This window comes from Fundulus heteroclitus, chromosome 9 (genome assembly GCF_011125445.2).
Source record: "Fundulus heteroclitus isolate FHET01 chromosome 9, MU-UCD_Fhet_4.1, whole genome shotgun sequence".
In the NCBI taxonomy this organism is placed as follows: Eukaryota; Metazoa; Chordata; class Actinopteri; order Cyprinodontiformes; family Fundulidae; genus Fundulus; species Fundulus heteroclitus.
Window position 1 is genome coordinate 30,189,447 of NC_046369.1, and position 26,325 is coordinate 30,215,771.

Sequence of the window (26,325 nt, forward strand, 5' to 3'; positions counted from 1 at the left end):
AGCTATTGTATTCCACATTCATATGTGCCCTCATTACAATGCAGAGCCCACCATGTTTGTTTGTACTCCTCAGCAGTAGGTCTTTTTTTCCACTCTTAAACTGCTATCCTTGTACTCTGCTGGCAGCCACATCCCCAATCCCATAAGTGTAGGTAGCATCAGTCTCACAGTTCTCTGGATTTTTATTATCTCCACATTTGGTAAGAAGCTTACAGGCACCGTAGCATTTTTTTTTTTTATGTGTTCTCTCCTCACCGGCTTACAACACATGCTGCTTTTTGGATTGGCTTTGTGCTGGTAGGTGTCTGAAGGTGACCGAATCCAACATGTTTCTCTTGTTTTGGAACCAATTGGACTTTGTAGTATTCTGCAGACACTTTAATTTGATTTGAAGATAAATCCAGTTTCAGAGGGTGGCACGCTCCTGCTGTAAAGCTCTTCAAGCGTCGGAGCATTTCACACATAAGCCTCCGACGCCACGAAGCAAGAGGCATAGTATTACCTAAAGGAACATGTTTCTGGTGCTCCAGAAGTCCAAGACCTCATTCGAAGGGCATGATGGGTACACACTGACAAAGCTTGGTTACAACTGTTACTAATGCTGAAATATCCAATGAATAAAGTCAGCAAGATATCTTCTCTTGTTCCAGTCTGGGATGTGACCAGAAGCAGCTACAGGTTCATCGCCACAGTCTGCCTTACTTAAAATCGATCTGAGTCTCTGATTAAGGCCCAAATGGCCTTTAAATTCTTGCACTATATAGATAGCAGAACTTGTTTTGTTGTTGTTTATAATCAGGTTTATTAGTAATGAGCCAACTTTTACACGTGATCCACTGTTTTCTGAATCACTGATAAAAGTAATTAATTAATGTAACATTTAAATTAATTTGACATGTAAATGGAAGCCCACACTGACTATTGATGGAGATGCCAGAGAAATTGTCAGAGACCAGAGTTTTCTCCTGCTGAATGGCGTAAACCGCTCCGCCTCCTCTAGCTGTTGTTGCTCACTGCTGGTCAGCTGGATGTAACACTTTACTCTCTTTTGACCAGTAAAAGGGATAAATGCTGTTTGGAAATATTTCTGGTTGCAAGAACTACCATGGTTTTTAATCTAAAGGAGTGGCACTCATCACTCTTATTAAAACTACACCTGGACATATCTGTTAAGCACCTGACTGCAGGCAAGCTAACTGGGCAGATAGCCCGACTAATTGACAGCTAATATCATCTTTTTAGATAAGGTTTCTCAGACAGGATTATTCTTTGCAGCCAGCTAGTATAAAATTTTGCATATTTTTTTATTCTGGATTTGTTTTGAAGATCAGAGTCTAAAAAATAACTCACAAATTAAAAGATAAACAGCATTAATAAACTGCTATTTATTAATTAAATTTTGCAAACTGATTCTCGTGATTGTCCTACGGTCAATTTAAAGACTTTATGGTTGGCTTACCATATACTTCTGAAATGTGTCTTTAAAACACAATTTGTATAAAGTTAAGCAAGGTGGTTCTCAGGTGGCTGGTAGGCTTCCAGAACTGCTGAGGGCCCAGATAAACCTTGGACCAGCCCTGGCCATGACCACTGTTTTCACTAGTGATATAAATCCACAGTCCTCTTAGTAGTGGGCAGTGGCATTAAAGGACTTCTGTGGTTGTGTGCACACCTCAGACAAAATGATCCCATCAGTGCCGGCGTGACCTCCTGTCGGCGACGGTCCCTTCTGGTGTTTACTCTGTCACCTTCTTAAACGATGGTAAATCAATAAAACACACACATATATACCCAAAAGGTCATTCCAATCTACTGCGCTCTTGATCTCGTAAGACCTGTAGGAGTGCGTTGAATCAACAGAAGCCTCCCCCGTCCACATGTAGAGGTCGGCACATAACATTTCCTGTAGGCAGACGCTCCAGCTCCACTCAAACGCTGGATTACTGATACGTGAAATGATGTGATCACAGCTGTAAATGACACTCTGAGCTGTTTTAGATTTTGAGTGTGAATAAAGGTTCTGCGGCACGCGTATATGCAGAGCTGTAGACCTGCTATCCTGTTTTTCTGTGTTCCTGTGGCTCCGGATCATCCACCATTCCCTGACACTTCACCTTGCTGAAACTCCGCACAGCGCCTTGTTCATGAACCTTTTTTGGATTTTTGTCACGTGGCAACCAAAAAACTTCAGTGTGTGTTTTTGAGGGCTATTATGTGATAGACCAATGCAGATTAGTGCATAACTTTGAAGTGAAAGGAAAACAAAGCAACAACTTTTTACAAATAACCCCTGAAAAGTGTGTTGTGGATTAGTGTTGAGTCCCTTTGGCAAGGCAGGTTTATCTGTGTTGAGCATTTTCAGTAAGGAGACAATTCAAAGCGCTGTACAGGAACAGAACCTAAGGAAAAAAAACATACTGAGAAAAGTAGATTGCAGTAGGATACAATACAAAGTTTTTGATGAAATTTGGGATTGGGGGTGGATGTGGGGGAATTGGAAGCGCGAGGAGCGATGTGTGATACAGCTGCTGTCAAAGAAAAGCCTCTTCACACCAGGAGGCTGTCACTAGCGCGTTTCACAGCAGGGAAGTCGTGCTTAGGATGTCGTGCAGTGTCAGTTTTCTTCCACACAAAGCATTTAGCATCTGAAAGCCCCGTTGTTGCTCCTGGGTTTTATTTAGGGGTGTCATATTACGCGTTCTGAGCACCATTTTACCTTCAGAAGTCAGCAAGTTAATAAAGACGTGCAATTAAAGCTGTAGCAAAATGCTGACTCATGGTGGCTGATTATGAATGCATGCCATGTTTTATGATTTGCATGTGTAAGAAACTTTGAGAACATTCAGTTATTTTCCTTCCAATTCATAATAATATTACATGACTTTTGTTAGTCTGTTACATAAAACCTGAAGATCTACATTCAAATTTGTGATTTTTAATGTGACAAAATCGGAATGATTGGTAGGCAATGGATGCTAATTCAAGCACACTGTAATTATTCATGAGCTCTGTGGGGTTTTAGGAGTTGCAGCCAGTTTCAGATGGACGCGACTAGCACTGATTCATCTGCAGTAAGCATGGCTTTATTTTTCACACCCGTGTGTTTGTTGTGTGCACCGCTCGCACGAGGTCAGCGGTGTTTGCGGCGCGTTTCCAGCGCGGTCAGTCACTCGGCAGGGAATCAACAAGGTGGTGTTAATTAAAGGGGATGCATTAATTGTATGCAGAACACATGTGCACAGGTAATTACTGTTTCCCTGGAGATGGCTAATTGATAGGTTGTGGCTGCACTGATGAGGACTCTGGGCTGGGTGAAGAGATGGCGAGAGCGTCTAACGGGCACAGGGGGATAATTGGCAACCAAGAAAGCGAGGGAGTAAAGACGGAAGGACGAACCGAGGGAAGGCCGGCGGCAGACTGCGACTTTCAGTCAGCAAAGATGGCAGATACTGTATGATTCAATAGATAAAAAAACACAGACACACACCCATGCACAGATTCAAACAAATGTGTTTCATCAGCCGGATTGAAATGAGCGATTATGAGTTCTTTTTTTTTTTTTTTTTTTTTGAGGAGAAAAAAAAAAAACTCTGTGGAAAAATGAGCAGTGCTTTTAGACCTGATTACTACTGTGCAATATGTTATTGTTTTTCAGTATCAGCTAATGATGGCCATATCTCATGCTTTCATCCAAGGAAAGCAGCCCACTCAATAATATTGTATGTGATAAATGCTGGATTGGCTTGGCTACACCAAGCTGTACCTTGTGTTTGGGCCAGTGCTGCAAAGAGGAATGAGAAAACCTTTCGTCACGTCGTTTGTTTCTGTAAATCATTGAGAGGGGTACGTTATGCATTTAGATTTGGTGGAGAGGCACAGGTAAAACATGCAGGGCCTTACGAAATCACACATACACTATGACCTTTTTCACATTTTGGGAAATACAAACTTTTATATCATGTTATTGGGACTTCTTGTGATAAACCAACACATATCAGTGCACAGCTGTAACATAGAACTAGTGTGTGGTTTTGAAAACATTTCACAAACAAAAATGTCAAAGATTTAACACCCCAGTTAATTACATCTACAGACGGAAAGAGAACATATTTATTTTTTTTACGTTGTGCTCCTTATCTAACACTTTAATATGCTTTTATATAGCTTCAACTGTATTTTAGGGCTGTTGTTGCTTGTTCCAGGATTGTCCATCTTCCCATCAGCCCCAGCCAGCTTACCTGGTCTCCACTGAAGAAAAGTCTTGCAACAGCATTATGCTGCCCACCAAAAATGTTTGACCGTGGAGAGGTGCTCAGTTTGTTATGCTATTTTAGGTTTCAGTCACACTTAGCCTTTTTCATGTAGAGCAGGCGTGTCCAACGTGCGACCCAGGGGCCATTTGTGGCCCATGGAATAATTTACTGTGGCTCCAGACCACAGTTCAACAACGGAAAGAAATTGGCCTTCCAGGAAATGGAACAGAAGCAGATGGACACTTATAACATCTCATAACTTTTAAAAGCTGGGGGTTTAAATTAAAAATATATATCATAATAAATGGAGATTTTTAGGTACTAAAGTATTTTTCTTGTATTAGCCGTGTTGTTTTGATTTCATGTTAATCTAAAATAGGGTTGCAAATAAGCAGCCAGTATTTACTCAAGAACAGACTTGGGCAGAACCGTTGGTTTAACTTGGTGTTTTTGAAAAAGTTATTTTATTTGTGGTTGGGAATATACTAAAAGTAATTTATTTACCAATAAAATCAAAGACATCCATACACCTTTCTCTCCTGTAGGCAACTATCTGAGACCATTTTATGGACCTACAATCATTTCATTTTGTGTACTTTGTTTCAGTAAAATATTGCATATTTAGTTTATTGCTGAGCAGATAAAAAGAAAAAAAATTACAGTTAATTAATTTTGCATTTTTATTGGAAATGCCCCAGAGTGCTTTCAACTGAGCGAGTTTGTCCCGTGATGCAAAACGTTTGGGCACCCCTGATGTAGACCATGTTCAAACCATGTGCGCACTTTTTGAGTTTCACATAATGTTTTTATTATTATTTATATATATTTTTGTGGGTGTTTTCTGTCAAACAAAATCACATTAAAATACCTTTAAGAGACAAAATGTGGAAGAGGTCAGGGGTATGAAGGCAAGGCAAGTTTATCTGTGTAGCCCATTTCACTGCAGACATCTACAGTGCATAGAGGAAGAAAAAAACACGAACACCTTCTCTTTCTCTTTGTCTGGGTGAATGATAAATGACTAACGTGTTTGTGTGTGAGAACATTTTCATCCCACCTGCCATCTAACACTGGGGTTTGGATTACAGAACGGACATCAAAACACCCCCCATCAACCTCATCATCATCAGCATCCTCATAAGCATGAGCAACCTCCCCTACAGCAACAGCAGGCAAAGCAGCAGGAAGCTGCAGATCTGATAGACTTCAGCCTGTATAAGATGACTCAGGTAAGGCGCTGTACATACATGAAAAGACGTTTCCCTCTATTTTCCAGCGTTTTTTTTTTTCCTCTCCCACTGAACTTACGACCGTAAAGGTTAACTTTCAGCCCTCATTAGTTACTTATCCAGTCACTTCCGTAGATGAGCTTTTGTCACCATATACTGATCTTTTTTGCACCTCTTGTTCTCCTTTAGTCTGAAGTGACCCCAACTGTGGACCTCTGTCATTACTGAATAAAACATACACCTTCCCTGTTGCTATAGCAGCCAAGTTTGGCCTGAAGGACATTAAGATGCTGCACTGCTACACTCCTAAATTCACACCTGTGTGTGTGTGTGTGTGTGTGTGTGTGTGTGTGTGTGTGTGTGTGTGTGTGTGTGTGTGTGTGTGTGTGTGTGTGTGTGTGTGTGTGTGTGTGTGTGTGTCCAAAAACTGAAAAATAGATGTAGCAGAGACAAAACTCCTCTATTAGCTCCACCGGGAGGTCTTTCAGTAAAGTAAATATCTTGCAGACAATGTTCAAACTCAAGCAAAAGATGGAATCACTACTCTGGGAGTATTTCTAGTGAAATATTATTATTATTATTATTATTATTATTATTATTATTATTATACTTTGTATTAAAGTCACAGAAATAGCAACTGAAACATACCTCATAATATGACGTAATATTAGGATCTGGTCCATAATCTCTCAACTAGATTTTTTTTTTTAAGATTTCTCAATGATGGAATAACCGTCTGATACGCATATCCCAAACAAATATTTTCACAAGTCCAATTATGCAGTTAAGAGCTTGCTCACAGGTCCTAATGAACTGCTGCTGATGGACAGGAAACAGCCCCAACAAGACAGCTGTCAGACACAACAATGAAAAGACTCTTTCCAGAGGCTGCATCAACAAGGATTGTGACAAAAGATGGTTGATCCTTGTCAGCTGGGTCCACAATTTGGAGCCAGTGCAAAGAAATTGGGAAAGTTGAACAAAGAAAAGACATCAAAGCTTCAGGGAAATTTTAAAGCAATAAAGTCGAAAATTCGAATGGATAAGACAAATAAACGTTTCTGTGCCAAGTTTAGCGTTCCTACTTTACCAAGGTCTCTAGCTCTCTCTGTTTTGTAGCTGAAATGAACTTCAAACATGTCTTCACATGTCATGGAAAACATGATTTCCTTTCAAAATGTTTTGGCATTATTCTGCTTCCTCCGACTTCATTTTAATCTCTTTCTCCCTCAAGATAATTTACATAAACCTGTTTGAGGTCTTTAGAATGCATTACAAGATAAGTTTGTGTACAACCCAATTTGATCCATCATCAGAATTTCAAATACAGGTCAATACTGGGATTCAACAACAGGATGTTGTTCTCTCTTTGACAGCTAGATGGTGGGAAAGTGCTTTAGTAATCCTTAGTGTGCAGAACCTGCATCAACCAGTACCTAGTTGACATTAGGACCTTACTAGTGCTGAAAAATAACTAACTTTAAGCCTTCTTTACTCAGTAACAACATCTACACTCAACAGCGTTGCTGTTGCCACAGCCTTATAGGGCTTTGAATGGTACATTCACTGAGTGGCAGATATCGGATATTTGAATTTTGGATTGGCCTGTCATCCGTCAAGTCTTTTCAAGCTGAAAATCTCTGGATTCTGGTTGCTAGATGGTTTCTCTGCGCGTTACTAATTGGTGTTCTCCTACAAGCAAATTTAGAAAACTGTTCTGAATAATCTAATGATCATATTACCCAAAAAATAAAAATCTATATAAGGAAAGCCGCTCAGGATCAGAAGTTTTGAATGTCCTGGGATGTTGGGATGCTTTATGGAGTTAACTCGTTTATCTACTAGAGCTCATTTCAGCAGTATTCTGTTATGTGTTTGTGTGTAAAAAATGAATCCCATGAAAATGTTGTAATTTCCTCTTGTCGAAGTTGTACTTTCTGCATCTTAGATAACTACTTTTATCTTGGTAAGCTCTCCGCAAGGGCAACATCTGTTACAATAAAAAATATATATAGTATAGCCTCAGATCTCCGTTTAGACTTTGTGAAGGAAACTCTTCATGACTCAATGATCCATTTTCTGATAGATGCACAAAAGAACTTTCTGGTCTGCGTGACCCACGAGTGAACGCGGGAGAAGATATTCTAAGAACATTCATTATCTCTGCAGAAATTATCCACATCCATGATTTATGCAAATCTCCGACCATGTATTCAAGGCTTAAATTCTTTTATCAACTAAAAATAGTTTCCTTCAGTTGCCACTGGCCAAAAAGATATTACTAATGTGCAAAAAAAAAAAAAAAAAAAGAGAGAAATGTTAAAGAGAACCAGGGGAAGGCAATGAAAGGAAACAAATGATAGAGAACTAATTCAGATCAAAAGCAGAACCCGCTGCATTGGGTGGTTATTCCCTCTGAGACGCGACACACACCGTCCATAAGAGGACGTCTTGCTCAGAGGAAGACAGTGCAGTAAAAATGTTAAGGGGGTGTATTCCTCTGCTTTGAGACCGGCTGATGATCAGAAGCAAATGAGAGTGTAATAAGTCATGGTGGGTATGTCATCCTGATCATTCCATCTCATTTTCCCACCTCTGCTCACCTTCTCTGTCCCCCTCCTCTGTGATGCTGCAGCAGAGTCCAGGTAGGTGCTGTTTACCAGCCCACAGCTGCTCCTGTGCTGCATGCAGTGTGCCGTGCATGTTGCACCGGAATGCTAACCACCTCACCATTCGTCTCCAGACCCGGGTGCAGCCGTCGCTCCTCACAGGCCGTGTCTTTGTGTTTCCTCTAATTCTCAGAACATCAGCCAGTTAGAGATTTTCGGAGACATGTCCACGCCGCCTGACATAACCTCCCCGTCTGTGAGTAGCAGCCATGGCGACGTGGTGTTTTTTTCCCTTTTAATCAAACAGCATTTTGCACTGAGCAACCTCCTTGTTTTTTTTTGTTGTTTGTTTTTTTTGTCGCTTGTTAACCTGACGTCCAACTCCCGCAGACCCCTGCATCTCCCGCCAACACCCTCGACCCCTTGCAGGGCCTGCAGCCCCCCACGGAACTGTTCACTCCCTTCAATCCTGCGTCCGTGCCCTCAGGTGAGGCCGCGATGATTTTTAGCCGTCACCGCCGCAAGCGCCGGGGAAACAAACATTTAGAGAGATAAGGAGGAACTTGTAAAGTCAGAGGTATTAGGATGCAGAGGACAGAGGGGTTAGAGAACGGGAGGGGGGGTCTGTTGGAATAAACAGAGAGGGAACGGAATTGAAATGCAGATGACGGGATACTGGAGGAAAGGTGGAGTCGGCTGTGTGTCGAATATGAAATGCTTTATTAGCTTGCCGCCTCCGTTGCTGCTGATTTACCTGAGGCTGGGGCGGCTGGGGGTGGTCGGAGGAAAGCAGTTACAAAACATGAGAAGACGGAAGTGAAGATGGGTCTCTTTACATCTACAAGCTCCCGTCTGTTGTGGTGTGATTTTATGTGGTACAACAACACAGAGTAGCACATAATGGTGGAGCTGAAGAAGAAGGATGACACTCTGAAAACTATGCAACCTCTTTACATTGATGTTCCTAAATAAAACCGAGCATCACCCCCAACACACCATCTTGACTCTGAAGCAGGATAGTGGCAGCATCATGCTGTGGGGACACTTTTCTTCAGCAGGGACCGGAAAACTCATCAGAGCTGCTCTGAAGATGGGAAAATTCAGGGAAAATTTGAAAGCAGTACAATAGTGGGGTGGAAGGGGGGGGGGGGGGGGGGAGAATTGGCGAAAAGTGTTAGCTTACGAAAAGCTGAGGGAGACATGCTCCGAATGACTCGAAGCTGTAATTTCAGAGAACAGTGGTTCTAAAATGCATCGATTCACAGCGGTTCGATACAAATACAATCTGCAGTTTTTAGATTTTCATTTGTAAAGGAAAAAAAAAATTGAGAGCCCTGTGTAATTTTGCTTCCACATAGAATCAAATTAAAATACATGTTCTATGACCGTATGTGGGAAAGTTAAAGGGGTGCAAAGTCTTTTCCATGGCCTCGCTTTTCACTACCAATCCTGTCCTCGCCTCTTGGTCAGCGCTCTGTGCATGTGTCGGAGCGGCCGAGGGTAAATGTCAACCTCCCCTCCCGTAGTTAACTACCAGAGAGCAGAAGCTGCGAACTAGCGAGTGTGTAATAAGAAGTACCTTTTTGCTGATGAGTTTGAGTGATTTTAATGAGGCTGCGTTGTGCTCTGCCTTTTCATAATGACTCTGCCTCATTCTGGAGGTAATTATTATAGTTCACCATGACCATTAAGAGGCTCGGCGTTAGCTGCAGGCAGAAGTAGGGCAGCGCTCTCTGGTGATGCATGTCTTATTATCTTTGTGGGTTTGTGCGCAGAGGAGAAGCACCATATGTGGGTGCTCTAATCATATCCTCCTCTGGAGTGCCTTCTCTTACTTTCTCATATTATAAAAGATAAATGAAAAATGAAACAATGCTTTGTCATTTGACAAATCTCCGCTCCTAGGTTACGTGACGATGGGAGCCGTGCCTCCGGGCCACTGGTCCCAGCAGGCGTTCGCTGCCCAGACGCCGCTAGCCTTCGGGGTCCAGTCTCCTCTCGGCGCCGTAGCCCAGGTGCTGCCGGGCGGGCAGCCTCTGATCTGGGGCCAGGCGAACATCTTCCCCGCAACCCAGCAGCAGTGGGCCGCCATGGCAGCTGGAGCCTTCTCCCCGACAGCCTACCTCCCAGCCCAGCCTGTGGGCACTCTGCCCGCTGCCATGTTCCAGACCCTCACCCCTGTCACGGCCATGACTCCGGCCGGCGAGTGCCAGTCAGGCGCGGGGGCCGGCGCTTCGGCCCCGTCCCCGTCGGCTTCGTCGAGTCCGCAGCACGGAGACGGGGCTAAGAAGATCGGCAAGGAGATGTTCAAGGTGGGGTGCAGATGAATGCAATACTAGTTCCAGTCAGAAGTGCTCGTAGGTATGAATGTTATTCGTTTTCAGCTTTTTATTCATGCGTTCAAACTCTCCTTTTGAAGGTGGGAAGATTAAACAGCATATCATTTTAATAAATTTTAAGACAGAATTAAGTTTTAAAGGTTTAAAATATTTTGAGAATTTTCTCTAATCTGCATGGGATCTACATTATATACACAGTCATATTCCATAAATTTGAATATTATCAAAAAGTCAGGTTGTTTCAGTAGCCCAATTGACTATTAAAGGTAAACACATTACATAGATTAGTTACTCACAGACTGATGTTTTAAAGCCATTTTTTTTTTGCTGTTAATAATGATGATTCTTTGCTTACATATAATGAAAACACAACATTTTAGATTAGAATATTACATCAAACTGATCATTATTTTCAAAAGGTACTCTTAATCTGACAAATGAGCCTCATTGGCACCCATATTCAATTTTTTTTGAATATGACTGTCTATACATGCTGAAATCCATGCTCCAAAGTATTTGGATAAATGGCCATTTGGCAAGTTTAGGCACATGGTTTTATTTACTCATTTTTTGGTTTCTGCTAGAAATCTTATCTGGATGTTTGACCATTGTTCTTGGCAGAATTGTTGGAGTGTATATACATTTGTTTTGTTCCCTGGAACAGACTTTAAGCACAGTCCTGAATGTTTGACCGGTTTGAGCTCAGGGACCGTCCAGACATGTCAGCCAATTGTTTTGGATGATTATGTTGTTGAAACATCAAACCATTTGTGCCTAGATGTCAACGTCTGACACAAACTGCCACCCTCTGATGAAAACAATTTTGTCAAGACGTCCAGGAAATATCTGAGCATGTTTGTGTAATTTTGACTCGAGAAAATCCTCAATAAGTTCTAATCTATGCAGCCAATTCTTACAATCAAAGCCCAAAATGATTATAACATTAAAGTCCATGATGAGTATTGAAACTTCTTACCGGAAATGTTTTTGTTTTTATTTTTATTTTTTTTACTATTAGCTTCTTTTCTATTCCATGTTTTTCTTGTTCTTGTTTATGCTGCATCACATAGCTGAGTTCTAGTCCTTTGCAAAACTGCAGGCAAGAATAATGTTTCCTACACAGCCTGGAAAAGTGGAGACATTTTAAGTAATTCCCGTGTCTGGAGAAGTTTATATATGTAAATCTTTGTGTTTCTTAGACATTATTCTGTTGCTGTTCCATTCTCTAAATGTTGCATTCATTCATCCAATATTTCTTGTATCCTTCCTTTATTCCTCCACCCCCCCCCCCCCCCCGCACATTCCTTCTTCCATCCCTACTTTTCTTCATTCCTTCTGGTTCTTTGCTTCTCTCTCCATTACATTTCTTTCGGGTTTAAATTCAAAGCCAAATCTCTGTAGAAATATCTGCAATAACTGATATGGGCTTTTTTAAAATTTAAAAAAGGGCACAAATGGACTGAAAAGTTTGAGTTTGGAATATCACGGACTTTGGACATAACACATTTATATGAACCTTGAAGAATGAAACTCGCTAATCATATTCTCCAACAAACTAATGTTTTTTTTTTTTATTTGATGTTAAATAAAGGATTCTTTGTCCCATGCTGAACCTTATCTAGATGGCTTTTGCGGACTCAAAATAGAAAAGACCTTATTCAGGCTGCCCCTAGACGTCATGATTAGACGTATCACAGCTGAAATCAGGTTACATCTGAACACTTTGGTCATCTTCAGAAAGTGACATTTAAAACCTGGACGTCACCGTAACCTGTTTCCGCTGACCGGATCCTTCCTGTGCTTTCAGGATTTCCAGCTAGCGAAGCCGCCCGCCATGCCGTCCAAGAAGGGCGATCAGCCCAGTTTAGCAGGAACCTCAGAGGCATTCAGCTCTTACTTCAGCCGTGTGGGCACCGCCCAGGACACGGACGACTGTGACGACTTTGACATCTCCCAAATGAACCTGACGCCGGTTACTTCCACGACGCCGTCCACCAACTCTCGTGAGCGCCAACCGTCCTTCCTCTGCCGGTCACCCGGCACCATGTTGCAAACCTAACACATTTCTGTCCTACTCTGCAGCTCCCACTCCGGCCCCAAGGCAGAGCTCCCCATCCAAGTCCTCAGCCTCTCATGTCAGCGACCCCCCCACAGATGCCACTGACCCCCCAACGGATGACTCATTCGGTGAGGCGGAGGGCAGCCCCAGTCGCAGCGGGGAGGAGGATGCGGTAAGTGTGTGTACACCTTTAAGAAGTCCCTTCTAATGCTGCTATAACCTACACAGCGTGTTAATGTGCATTGATAAATAGCCCCTGCTGCAGTGTTGGCGGGCCAGGTAATCACTCTGGCTGATTAGGGGGCCGACGCTGCCGTGTCGCTCGATGAACGCATGTTTGTGTCAGTGCACGTAAAAATGCACATCAAACGTGGTTTAATGCAGGGATGGAAGCAGTGGCGTGCCCAGGAATGTGTGTGTGTGTGTGTGAGTGTGTGTGTGTGTGTGTGTGCGTGTGTGTGTGTGTGTGTGTGAGTGTGTGTGTGTGTGTGTGCGTGGTCAACACAGCGTTAAATTAGCCGGTGGAATTGTCAGAGACATCATTAAGCTGTTATTAATATCAGCCAGGTAGCGTCCATACATCACCACTTCTAAACAGACAGGTTCATCTCTGGTAGGACGCTGGAGGAGGAGGAGGAGGAGGAGGAGCCCTTTTACCGGGCCAATTAATAGTCGTTGTTTCACCCTAACCCATGATATAAAAGTAGGAAAGGCTAAAGAAGAAGAGAGAAGAATCTCTGACCTTCCAAGAAACGAGCTTTTACTCCTTTCCCTTCGATTTTTCTCTCCTGCGTCGACTTTTCTTCTCTGTTTCGCTCATGCTTTGCATCTCTTCTCTCTTTCTCTCCTGCTTTCCACTCTCCGGGCGAGAAACATTACTTTTATGCCTCCAGTCCAGCTATTATTGAAAAAAAGATGGACTTTCACGCTGTTGGAAATGTCACCGGGCCTAAATAACACACATAAGCCTTTACACAACCCCAATCCGAAAACAGGACAGGGAGAAAAAAAAAAAAAGGCAGACGTGTGTACCGGGGGCAGCACTGAGTGAGTGCAGTGAAAAGGTTATGGAGGGAGAAAAGAGGACAGGAACGATGGCGCCAACGCAGAGAAACGGCGCCTGGATCTCAGCGGGGCGAGGTGTAAAAAGCAGGAGTGTTTTAGCGCGGGATCAATGAGGCTAACTCCATAGAGGCCTCTATAATTGACCACTGTAAACGAGTGTGTGCATGAGTGTCTTGTTTGTGTGCATTTGAAATGATGTTTCTGAGAAAGGGGACAATCTGTCTTTTCTTTTTCTCCTGCAGAGTGCTAAAACCTTTATCTTTGCTTCCTGTCTTCTCGTAGTCTTTAACAGTCTTTTCGGTCCCTCCGATTTATTCTTCTCTGTCTGCTCTTTCCTTCTCTTATTTCCCTCTGTCACTTTCACCTCCCTCTTCCTCCTTCCGCCCCTTGCTCTTGTCTTTAGGCGTGTGCGTCTGGGTCACCCTGCCCCAGTGAGACAGCAGAGCCCAGCCCAGAACAGGCCAGTCCCGAGGCTGGGAGCTAGATAGCAGCAGGGCAGGGTAGGTATCAACCCCCCCTCAGCCTTCACTATCACTCCTCCCCCTCAGTTTCTCTGCAACTATCTGTTCTTCTTTTTGCATGTCACACCTCCCACCTGCATCTTTTTACTTCTTGGTTGTATTTCTTGATGCTTTTTTTCTGTGCTGGCACAAAACCCGTGATTGAGTGCTGAGTCATTCGTGTGATTGTCCATCAATGATTTCCATTTTGCAGCGCATCCTTATTCAGTGTGGACTCTCGGTGCGCAGTGCGCACATAACCATTGAACATTTAGACATTTTTCCACATTACAACCATAAACTATCATATAATGGGTTTTCTTGACAGACAAACACCAAGTAGCTATAAGGCATACAATCTGTGTTCTGCTCCTTTGACTTTGTCAAAGGAGCAGAAAAAAAGTTTGTAAAAAAAAAAGAAAAAGGATAAAAAGAGCCCAACTTTGTCCCCTTTAAGCTGTGGATAAATGCAGCTGTTCTGTGAAGGTTTGTGAGAGAACAAGTCAGGGATGGAGTTGTGGAGAAGTTTAAAGCAGGCTTAACTCATGAAACAATTTGCCAAGCTTTAAACGTGTCACTCAGAGCTGTTCAGTCCATTATCAGAAAACAAAAAAAAAAACCTTACTGACACGCTACAAACCTGTCAAGACTGCAGCAATCACTGTCCAGAGGTACTTTCCATCTAATCCAAGTGAACTTGAGCTATTTCGCAATTAAGAATATGTTAAGGAAAAAAGAAATTCAGTCTAGACGTGCAAAACTGGTGGAAACATGCTGAAAAAGACACGATTTAGTCCTACATGGCATTGACTTAGTGAGCTCTGAACAAATACATATCATTCTTTTAAGATTATTTTATTGTCAGATCATGTTCAACCTACAGCGTCATTATGCTGTACTTTGTGTCGGTCTGTGACGTAAAATGCATTGTAGTGGTTATAAAATGACAAAACTGGAGAAAGTTTAAGGTTTGTAGATGCTGTGTGAGACTAGATTTGTCTCACAGTATCAGTATGTGTAATATTTGATAAAAAATTTGTAAGGACCTTACTGTGCATAAATGCCGTTGCCATTGTGCTCCCGTCGTGTCCCGATTTCACCCCCACATCCTTAAATAGCGCGCGTCTACCTGGGAAAGACAGTGTGACAGCTAATCAGAAAGCGTGCACTTCAATGAGCAGCTTCATCTGCAAGGATTTCAGCACAATATGTTAATCTTAGATTCTTGGCTCCGGGAAAATCGTGATCTGAGCCGACATTCTATGAATTATATATGTAATCTAAGAGGTCATATGCTCGCCGCTGCAAAGTGACGTAACTAATATAGATAAGCTAAAATAATCTTGCATTGGCTGGAAATTTCAGTCGGGACCATGTGGAGGTGCAGCACGCTTATTTAATAAGTCACAGAGAGAGAGAGAGAGAGAGAGAGAGAGAGAGAGAGAGAGAGAGAGAGAGAGAGAGAGAGAGAGAGAGAGACCCACACATACTCCAAAGAGGAGAGCCATTTTGATCCCTGCCTCCCCACCCGGCGTCCTCACCCACACAATTCTCAACAGTGGCTCCTTAATGATAGCTGCTGGCACTCACACTGGGAAAAATCGAATGGTTTTGTTTTCATCAGCTAATACTTGGGTGCCAAGATTAATGACTAGCCCCATATAATTGGCATTAATTAAAGCAGAAGAAGCCCTGAAGTGCCTTCTGATTCCAGAGGAGGAGGAGGAGGAGGAGGAGGAGGGCTGGCTGAGCAGCATGCCTCCCCCCCCCCTGTTGGCCCACGTCCTCATACTCAGAGGGTCTGTAAGCTGCAGGGCAGCAGGTGGATGTGGGGTTCTGAGCACTGAATCTGGCTCAAACTTGATTCTTATTGCTGGGGGCTTTCTTCTTCTACTACTTCTTCTTCTGCGGTAGGTGGGACCGCTTTGGTCCAGTGGCGCCGCTCCCATATGGTGTTTACTTGCTCAATCGCGTCGACTTTAGACATCTACCCAAACAAACACCTGTCCAATAGACTTAGCTATTCCCCAGACAGGCACACCTGTGATTGATACTTTCGCCACCTGTGCTCGCACAGGAGCCAAAAGCCGCGTCCACCCCCACCCTCCCGCCAAAGCCGCTCCAGCTGACATGTGTTCAGGCTATCTTTCTTTCCTGGCGGCGCAGGCTTTTTTTTTTTTTTTTTTTTCTCGGGTCTTCTCATCATGGCCAGCGAACGCTCTCTAAGTCTCTACCGGGAAATGGCCAGCTTCCACGGTTCGCTGATAAAATCTCACAGATCCCGACGCCACACACAAGTAGCCAGATCAGACACCTTGGCCTCCGGGTTGTGCCACACAAGAACATCACTCATTCCTCCGCCGAGCCCACCCATCCAACCCCCCTCCCACCCCCCGCGTCTTGGCCGGGGATGAAGTGGCCTCGCCTGGCAGCACCGGGTAGATGCGAGGCGACGCTGCGGGGCGGTGGCTGTGGTGCATTGGCTGAGCGTGAAGTGTGTGCTTGCTGTCACTGCTTGTCTCAGCCTCTCTGTCACTTCTCTCAGGGCTGCAGGCAGCTACTTTCTGCTGACTGCCTGGCCGTGGCCGCTGCTACATTCACAGCCAAGGTTGGCGTCCCGGCCTCGGACACGGCTGCTGTGTGAGCGTGGGAGCAAAGCATTCGATAAGGGAGGATTTTGTTAGATTGTTCTTTCAGTATTTTCATGTATTCTTTACATTTTGTGCAATTTTCTACTATCTGCAATCGAATGCATTCTTTTTTTTTTTTTTTTTTTTTTTGCACAAAGCTTTTTATTCCCCTGCAAATAAAACAAACCCATACAATAGACAGGAAAAAAAATGGATGCTTGGTTTTATATTTCTACATCAACAGTAACTTTCCAGAGCAGCTAAAGTGCAAACTTCCTGAATGACGTCTTGTTTCTTCCTATTTCACCTTTTTTCCTGGTCTATGTCAGCTTGTCTTTAGGGTTTCTGAAGGTCTTTTAATGTTTGCCTTAGGACTTTGATAGGTCCTCTGCCCCCGTCTTGATGTAATCTTTGTATTTTACCATATCAGCATGTAGTGCAGAGGATTTTATAAAATCGGGTTAAAGCTGGAATAACTCATTCCAGCATCAATCAAAAATAAAATAAAATTCTTACAGTAGGTTGCGTGTCCTGTGTAAACACAGCACAGATGCACCAAGACCCACAGACTATTTGTTGCTCAAGAACAAGCGGGAACTTCACCTTCAAAGTAAAATGTAAAGAAATGACAGATGTCTATAAATGTAGACGTCCTCATTATCACCTGACAATGCAGTGCCTTGCAAAGGTTTTCCAACTCTCTGAACCTTTTTCTCAATTCTGCATCTTACAAACTTCAATGTATTTTATTAGGGTTTCATGTGACAGACCAACACAAAGTTGCACATAATTGTGAAGCGGCAGGAGTTGTATACGTGGTTTTCGAAAGTTTTACAATAAAAGTCTGAAAAGTGTAGCAAGCTTTTGTTAAGCACCTTTAATTTGATACCACTTTACAAAATTAAGTCAAAGCATTTGCATTTAGAACTGATTAGTTAATCCTCCTAAACTGACAGGAGAGCATTATTCAGATATGTTGCAAGACCATGGCAACTCCGGAGGAGCTGCAGATATCCACTGCTCAGATGTCAGAATCTGTGCACTAATAATCAGGCCTCAATGACGGAGTGAAGACAAGGAAACCATTGTTGAAAGGGCGAAAGAGAGGTTTCAGTTCAAGGTTACTTCAGGCTACACAGGGAACAAACATCTGGAAAAAGGTCCTCAGGTCAAATAACATCAAAATTGAAGTTTATTTGCCACTATGTATAATCCTAGGCGTAGAAACAAAAAAAAAAAAATGCTCACCAGGCTGAACATAGCGACCCCATGGTGCAACACGGGGGTGGCAGCATCATGCGGGGGGCTGCAAAAACAATAAGATGGTTTAGAACGAGACATATTTGTTTGTTGGAACAGTCCCATCACAGTCCGGACCTAAATCCACTTGAGAATCTGTGGCAAGACTTGAAAACGGATGTTCACAGGTGCCCTCCATCCCATGTGACTCAGTCTGAGGTATTTTGCAAGGATGTATGTTTAGAAAAAAATCTCTCTGTGTGCTAAGCTGGTAGATGTAAGACTTGCAGCTGAAATTACAAAGAAAGATGCTTCTGCAGAGTAATGGTTTAGAGGATCTAAATATACTGTATTTAGATCCAATTTTAACAGATTTGTTTTGTAAAAACAAAATAAAAACCCAACGTTTCCCTTCGTCTGAACTACTTTGCACGTTGTGCTTTAACATAAAGTGCTAATATTTGGTGTTTGTATCATAACCAAATGGGAAACTGGCACGTGAACAGTTTTGCACGTCACCACACGGTACGAGCATCTACTGCCTCCTCACAGGGAGGCTACGGTTGGACTCCAACCTCTTCTCCTCTCTGAAAGGGAGCAGTCCAATATAATAGGCCAGCCTCAGATCAAGCTGCCAGTACGGCGGATAGAATGACTGGCTGTAATTATGTGTGCGGTAATAACCGCCCCGTTGTGAACAGTGTGCAGCGGGGCTTGGTGCTCTGGCTGCAGGGTATTCCATCCCTGCACTGTTGTCCTCTGGCTCAGTTGGAGAGAGATTCAGACATGATGAGTCATAACTGGTCTTTCAAGGCATTGGTTTATACCTCTGATTCGTTTTAGTCCTGGGGGGGAGCCTGAGGAAGGAGCGAACATGTATGTCAGTGCGCAGTGACACACTGAAACAATAACTCACACACATATATTTAAGAAAAGCTTGGGTAAGTGACGGAAAAACTGACTGAATGTCGTTTTTTTTTTGTTTTTTTTTGGGGCAGTGTGCTACTGGCCCCTGGTGGTGGGCTCTAGGTACGACAGCTGACAAACCCCTGCAGCTCTGGGTTGCACCTGTCGTGGCTTGTGCATTTATGATGTTTGCGGCTCACGGACCGCGCTTTGCATGCAGGAGGAGTGCAGAGGCCAGACGTTAAATCCACAGCTCGGCATTAACAGAGAAGAATGTGGCTGATTTTGTGCTCTCTCATTGACAGAAGGGGAAGGACCCTCTCTACGCCCAGATAAACAAGGGGAAGAAATAAAGCGATACCCAGGAAGACAGACCTGACCAGCACTGAGCGAACAGGAGGAGAACCCTTTACCTCTGAGCGTGTGTGTGTGCGTGTGTGTTGGTGTGTGTGTGTGTGTGTGTGCATGTCTGGCACATCCCCGCCTGGCCAAGCCCTTCATCTTCTCTTCCTGCTAACAACCTCCCTGGAGGAGCTTCAACACTCCCACAGTCCTCCTCCTCCTCTCTGCAGTCTCTCCTCCTCCTAAGAGGAGAGAGCCCCCTCATTCTCCACAGGCAGGAGGGACATCCATCACCAAGACAGGTCCAGCTCTCGTCTCCGCTCCTCTCGCCTCTCCCTTCAGCGACTCACACCCAGCCTTACGGACACGAGCCACTCCTCTCCCTCCTTTCCTCCCTCCCTCCCTCCCTCCCTCCTTGCGTCGCTCTCACACCCTTTCCTCTGCCTATCGCGTCTGGCCAGAGACTCTGCTGCCTAGAGGAGACTGAGTCAAGCAGTGCCTCCCTGTTTGTGACACATATACACACACACACACACACACACACACACACACACACACACACACGGACAGAACCTGCATCCGTATAGCAAGGCGATCACCTCGGAAGGTGCCTAGACGATTAGCGGTCCTTTCGGGGATGGCCTGCTACCGGGGATCACTGCTTCTGATTGGTTGGATGATTGATTTGGGTGTTTTCTACCCCTTGCTTGTGAGTGTCTGCTGGATCACTATGCAGAATCAGACTCTCTGGGAGCTACTCACACCCCAACTCCACGCATCCTTTGCACACAACAGTGAGCCTACACTCAAACACACACACACACACACACACACATGCACACACACACACAGCCATGCCACACCTTGTGTAACATCCATACACGCAGTAATTTGCCAAACGTCTCTGCTGGCAGACAGAGGCGCAGAGGCCAGACAACCAGACCACTGGTGGAGGAACGGACCCTGGGAGGGAAGAGTTGCAAGTTTAAACAGATTCTGTGATTGAACTCTTCATTCTCTATAGCTTTTGTACAATAATGATTTAAAAAGAAAAAAGAGAGATCAAGCAGAAAAATTTAATTTTTATTTTCTAAGTCAATCAAGCCGACGGGGTCAGCTCTATGGGAAATATAGAGTCAACATGGCTTTAAGGCATCCGATCGTTGATTTGCCAAACTCATTTTGTAAATAATGAGAACAACACCCATCTTGTCCACTGGACGTCTGTGCCATAAAATAGGAAGGCTTCAGTTATGCAAACACTTAAATGTTAACCCAAGCAATACCGACACACAGTGCCTTGCAGGGGTATTCATGAACCTCACATTTTTTAACATTTTGTCACGTTCTAGCCACAAACTTTGATGTATTTTGTTGGGATTTGATGAGGAAGGAAGGAAAAGGTTACATGCGTTTTTTTGTTTTGTGACTATAGAAATCTGAAAGGTGAGGCGTGCATTTGTGTTCAACCACAATGTGGTGCAACCAATTGCTGTCAAAAGTCAGTTTCCTGGAAAGAAGTTAACTAATTAGTAAAATGGTCCAACTAAAGGAGACGAGAGCCTGATGCAAATCCGTGCCTCATCTGTCAGGTTTTTATTAGTAGAAACCGAAAACAGTGTCACCCTCTCCTTCCACATCCATGCATCATTTTGTGCTGATTTCCCCCCAATATACATTGAGATTTGAGGTCGCAACATGACAAAATGTGAAAACATCCTGTGTTGTGAATATTTTTGCAAAGCACTGCTAGTTTCTTTCCCGTTTGCTTTGCTTCTTTTGCAGCTTCAGCGCCATGCGCTGCTTCGTTTTTGTGCCGCTCTTCAAATGAGTCGCTCGGTGACTCCAGCTCTTCAGCCACGCGGTGCGCCCCCACTTTGTCTTCTGAGGTCCCGTCACTGCAGATTACCTTTATGTCCGAAGCATCTTAGCTCCCGCGATTTGTGTTTGGCCACCACAGAACACTCACCGTTTTGCAGGCAGCAGCCACAGCCCCACCGACTCGCCGTCGGCGTGTCTGTCTCCTACATCCGTCGCCTGTTGGTCCGGTGCCAGATTCCCACTGTAACATCCCCCTTCTGCAGCTTCATTAACTGTGATGCCAGTATATCCCTATTTTATGGCCAGGGTCCCCACGCCACTAAAACTCTTTTGGACTAGGATATTAAATAACGTGCAAACTTTGACACTGCTAGAAGGGGAGGAAAGAAGCTGAATTAATAAAGGGAACCGTCGCTGTTTGAGTACATAACATTTCTAGACCTATTTTAACTTTACCTCAGCTAACACTTTCTTAATGTAAATTGAAGCATTATTTTTATCTTTATTGAATATGACATTCTACAGTGGGTTTTTAGATGATTTTCTTTGGGTTCTATCTTGATTTATGTATTCCACCATGTATTATTACCTGTTACAAATAAACTCTCCCCAAATGATTCATATGTCTTTTTATTGCCTCTGACTTTTGGTGTGTTTGAGCGGGGTAGAATGAGCCTAATGGGGTGTGTCTGCCAGAGGTGACCCCCAGTGTGTCTTTAGTTACTATTAAGCAAGTGCCACGGCATTTGGGTTGTAATTTAACACTGTTTTAATGGCCTGTCACAATCTGCTGCACAGGCAATCCTTGATCCAAGCTGTCACAAGCTTTATTAACATGCAAGCGCAAAACAAGGACCCCAGAAATCCTACCCTTTCCTTCCAGCTTGCAGTGCCTTGCAAACATACCCGCTTAAAGGAAAAAGATCTGGACACCTTTGACTCTGCCCAGCTTAGCTCTCAGCCAGTCCTTGGGGGATTTGCTGGGATGGTTTGCACTATTGTCACGCCGTTGGCCCCATTTATTTGTTTTTGTAAATTGTGTCACTTTTCCCTAAAGAGCCTGTGATACATAGACTTCATGGTGGATTAGCTGAGTTGCTAATGATGTATTTGCTGTGTGCCAAACATGCCCTCTGATCTGGTCTCCACGTGATTCAGTTCTAGATTCATCCATCCAAGGAAAATAAGACTTCCTCTAATTGTCCCACAATGAGAAAATGCAGGTGTGACAGTGGCAAGACACACAGACAGTTACACACAATTATTAGCAATGAAAAGAGAAAGAAAGAAAGAAAGAAAGAAAGAAAGAAAGAAAGAAAGAAAGAAAGAAAGAAAGAAAGAAAGAAAGAAAGAAAGAAAGAAAGAACAAACTAGTGTAATCTAAAGTTATCTCCAAAGAAGGTCCAACAATAGAAGATAAAAGTAAATACCAGAGTAAATATTGCACAATGATTGATATGGCATGCTTATGTAAAAATAAGATGAAATATGCAGGACTCCAGTTTATTTACAGAACACACGATAATATAACATGCAACATGCATTATAGTGAAGCAGCATCCCGAAGTAGATAAGGCATGTGCAAGTTACCTTAGAATCTGGGAAACAGTGTAAACGATTAATGATCGGATCAGGGCCTGTGCAACCATTGGCATAATATAAACAGTCATTGAGTTATTATTATTATTTTGTTAGTTTTCTAACAGCAGCACAGAGGAACGACCTGTGGAAGCACTCCTTAGATTATCTAGGGTGCAGCAGTCTATGCCTGAAAGCAACACCTCCATGCGTGGCCTGGCAGACATAGTCCATCAGTAATGTGATGTTTCTTACAGTTCTTTTGTCTCCCACCACCTGCACTGGATCCAGGGGCCATCCCAAGCAGAACTGCCCAACCAATGAGTTTATCCAGCTGCTTCCTCTCAGCTACAGAAAAGCTGCTGCTCCAACAAACCACACAACTGAAAATGGCTGATGCCACCACAGAGTTAAAGAAAGTCTTCAGGAGCGACCTTTAAACTTGAAAAAAGACCTCAGCCTCCTCAGCAGGTAGAGTCTGCTCCGACCCTTCCTGTAAAGAGCATCAGTGTTGTGACTCCAGTCCAGTTTATTGTTAAGGTGAACACCCATCTGACTGTAAGAGTCCATTATCTCCACGTCCATTCCCTACAGGTTCAGCTGTGTCAGTGAGGTGGGACTGTGTCTGTGAAAATCCACCACTTTCCTCCCTTAAAAGTTCAACTTGTGCAGTCTCGGGACCTACCGATGCGATGTCAGCAGTGGTTGAGCCGAAGCAACATGAACATGGCAGTGCAGGAGGACGCATGCATAGCTGCTGCTATTTTAGCTGTTTTGTCAGAATCCACGATTTCAACTTTGAAAGAAGAACAGCAAGAAGTGCCTTGACTAGCTTACCTTGTAGTTTCTCTTGACGTCTGATGCTTACGTTAAATTGAAACCCTGATTGGCTAAAACCAATGCTGCTACACATCTGGCTGGCCAAGTTTTGGGCACGCTGTCAGTTGTCTCTTTTCCGTCCAGCCGAATGGCTAATTTCAACTTCTTTTGAGACCTCTTTAAAACTCTCTCCCATAATATAACCTTTTTATCTTGGTTTGGTTTCACCATGGTGTTCACCCTTACTTATAAAGTGAGAAGCACACCAGACTAAATGTCTGAGATTCGACCAGGGCGACGCTCCTTTAAAGTGTGATGTTGGTCATATTAACCTAAAATAAATGTGGAGGTGTTGTTACATTTTACAGAAAGGTCAAATGTCCTCCGCTTTTATTTATTGATAATGCTTCTTAATTTTAGCATTAGTAATATTGACATTTAATTTATTGATTTATATATTTATTTTGCCCTCAGCTCGGCGCCACAGAGTGCTATTTGCAGAAACCAGCCACCACAGAGACAATTTCTTCCCCCAGGCTGTCTCTCTGATGAACCCCTTTCAGCCTGATTAGTTGGCTACACAGCTATTAAAACAAAACAAAGTATATTCCACTTTCACAACTAATGACTACCTTTTTCTTTTCCCTACATAAAACAGGCATACTGTTTATGTATGTTTACTAAATGTCTGCTTAGCTGTGAGCGCTCTTTCTGAAATCACATTGCTTGATTGTGCACAGTCATGGTTAAATAAAGATGATTTAGATATTAAATATCCAAATGTCTGAAACAAGCTAGAGTTTCTTACGCTTCATCACACCAATTTAATAGGGGTCATCAGTCAAAGTCTGCGTTTTTTTTATCCCTAAATACATTTTTGTTGTGTACTTGGGGTCTGTAGGAGTGCAGAAAAGTTGAATTTGGCCAACTCGGCCATCCAGGGACATACGCAGGGATTCTGTTTGGAGACTTCAGCTCGGCCTTTAACACGATCAACCCTGACGTCCTCCACCAGAAGCTCACCCCGCTCTCAGTGGCATAACGGCTTTCCTGAACGACTGGCAGTAGCAGGTCACAGTTAGAGCTGCAGAGAGGATCATCAGGACTGACCTTCCGTCCGTTCATGGCCTGTATGGGTCCAGGGCCGGTAAAAGAGCAGCTAAAGTAGCTGTTGACCCAACTCATCCTAGCCGCAGGTTATCCCTTCCTTCACGTCGCTGCTACAGAGTGCTGATGGCTAAAACAAGCCCACACAGAGCCGGTTCCTCTCCCCAGGCTGTGATATTTTACAGTCAGGGTAGCCAGATTTTCTGCTGTGGGGAAAAAAAATCTCCTGTACATATTGCCCTGGTGTTACTTTTTTCCCCTGAACAATGTATTTTTCTGTTATAGATTGTAGTTGCTGTTCTGGTTGCTGTTACTTGTATGCCTGTGTTCCTGTTGCACGATGCGAGCGTTGGAATCCGGAGTCAAATTCGTTGTTTATGCCCAGAAACTTGGCGAATAAAGCTGCATTTGGATCACAATTTTCAAGCGGTTCAGTTTTCTCTGTTCTCTATTATGTTTTATGAACAATTAAGTGACAGAACTGCTGAACAAGGTCATAGAGGTCCAGCCATCCACGGTTGCGAAACTGGCATTTTTATTTCTTGGAGCAATTTTGTAGTCCAGGCTGAAGGGTGCCGAAGCTACAAGTAGACAAGTCAAAATGTTTGGTTGTTTATTACACCGTCCCCCAGCATACTATTCTAACGTTAAATATATGATAGTCCATCATATGTTTAAATCACTTTACTATTGTTGTCCATTTTGCTCTCTCTAGAATATCTCTCTAGGAATATCTAAATGCACATTTATGGAAATGAAGCTTCAAGTCATTGCACTAAAAGCACCTCATTACCTCGTCATTTGTTACGTGTGACTCATGAAGGAAAACTAATCCATGTAACATGGCTCATACCACTAGTGAAGGGACTGATATCAAAGCCCCCAGACTCTGATACAAACTTTTGATCTTTCTTATATTTTTTAATCTTTTGAATGCTATAAGGTGAAGGAAAAAAAAAACGTAACATTTGTTCATAGCCTGTTGTCTGCTATGTATACTCTTAGCCGAAGTATCCAAAAAGAAATTTAACCGTGGTAACACGCGGTGACAATAAAGAATGTTTGAATCTTTGAAATGGCCAAACAAGGTGAAGTGGAACACTCTCTGCGACCTGGAGGGGGGCAGGGTCCTTGTTTAGATTTAAAGAGACCGTACCAAAACGAGCTGCTGTCAGACGCACCTCAGAACGGGGGAAAAAAGGGGAAATAAAAGGGTAAATAAAGAAATAATTCATACCAAAGCAGTTCCACTTTATTTAGAGCCCAACTGAATGATTTCAGTATGAAAAGGGAGAGCTGAAAAGCAGACATCTCTTCTTTAAAATCTTGATAAAAGATAGTAAGGTAAGATAGAATGTAAAATATGTAAGAAAGGAGTTATATTTGTCACTGCATGGCATCAGCAGTAGCAGCGCTGGCACGCCTTTTTCCATTTCCTGTTACAGTTTATAGAAATAGTCTCACTTCGCTCCTACCATGGCGCCTGGCCACACAGGTAGTTTCAGATTAGCCAAGCCCTGTTTTTTGAGATAGTCCTCCGTATCCACCACCCAAGAGCAGTTTTGTGATGAATGGGTATCTCAGAAGTAATGCATTGACCCTTTAAACCATAACTGTCAGCTGATGTAAATCCAGAAACAGCAAGGTACAAAAGAGCTCACTGTTAGCCTTTGTTGGGCTCTTTCTTCATCGAGTGCGGTCACCGGAACTAGCTGGAAAATATTCAGAAAAACAAACAAACAGCATGTAAGAGGAGGAAGCAACATAGATTTCAACATTTCAGATACTAAACAAGTGGACCTACAAGCTGAATAAGCAGACGTGTAATA

The 26,325-nt window shown here is 43.3% G+C and overlaps 1 protein-coding gene across 12 annotated transcripts in view; it reads left to right on the forward strand.

Annotated features, from left to right (window-relative positions):
- dab1a (DAB adaptor protein 1a) overlaps positions 1-21,611 on the forward strand; it is a 156,544-nt gene extending 134,933 nt beyond the window's left edge. For 7 of the 12 annotated variants that reach the window (XM_036141443.1, XM_036141441.1, XM_036141446.1 and 4 more), the window contains 8 exons: positions 5,342-5,482; positions 8,285-8,347; positions 8,482-8,578; positions 9,997-10,403; positions 12,238-12,433; positions 12,513-12,661; positions 13,958-14,054; positions 19,135-21,611. In XM_036141443.1, coding sequence (XP_035997336.1) covers positions 5,342-5,482; positions 8,285-8,347; positions 8,482-8,578; positions 9,997-10,403; positions 12,238-12,433; positions 12,513-12,661; positions 13,958-14,038 — 1,134 coding nt within the window. In that variant the 3' untranslated portion in view covers positions 14,039-14,054; positions 19,135-21,611. The remainder of the gene's footprint in view (positions 1-5,341; positions 5,483-8,284; positions 8,348-8,481; positions 8,579-9,996; positions 10,404-12,237; positions 12,434-12,512; positions 12,662-13,957; positions 14,055-19,134) is intronic. The other 5 variants (XM_036141447.1, XM_036141451.1, XM_036141450.1 and 2 more) reach the window with 2 other exon arrangements.
- The last annotated feature ends 4,714 nt before the right edge of the window (positions 21,612-26,325 follow it).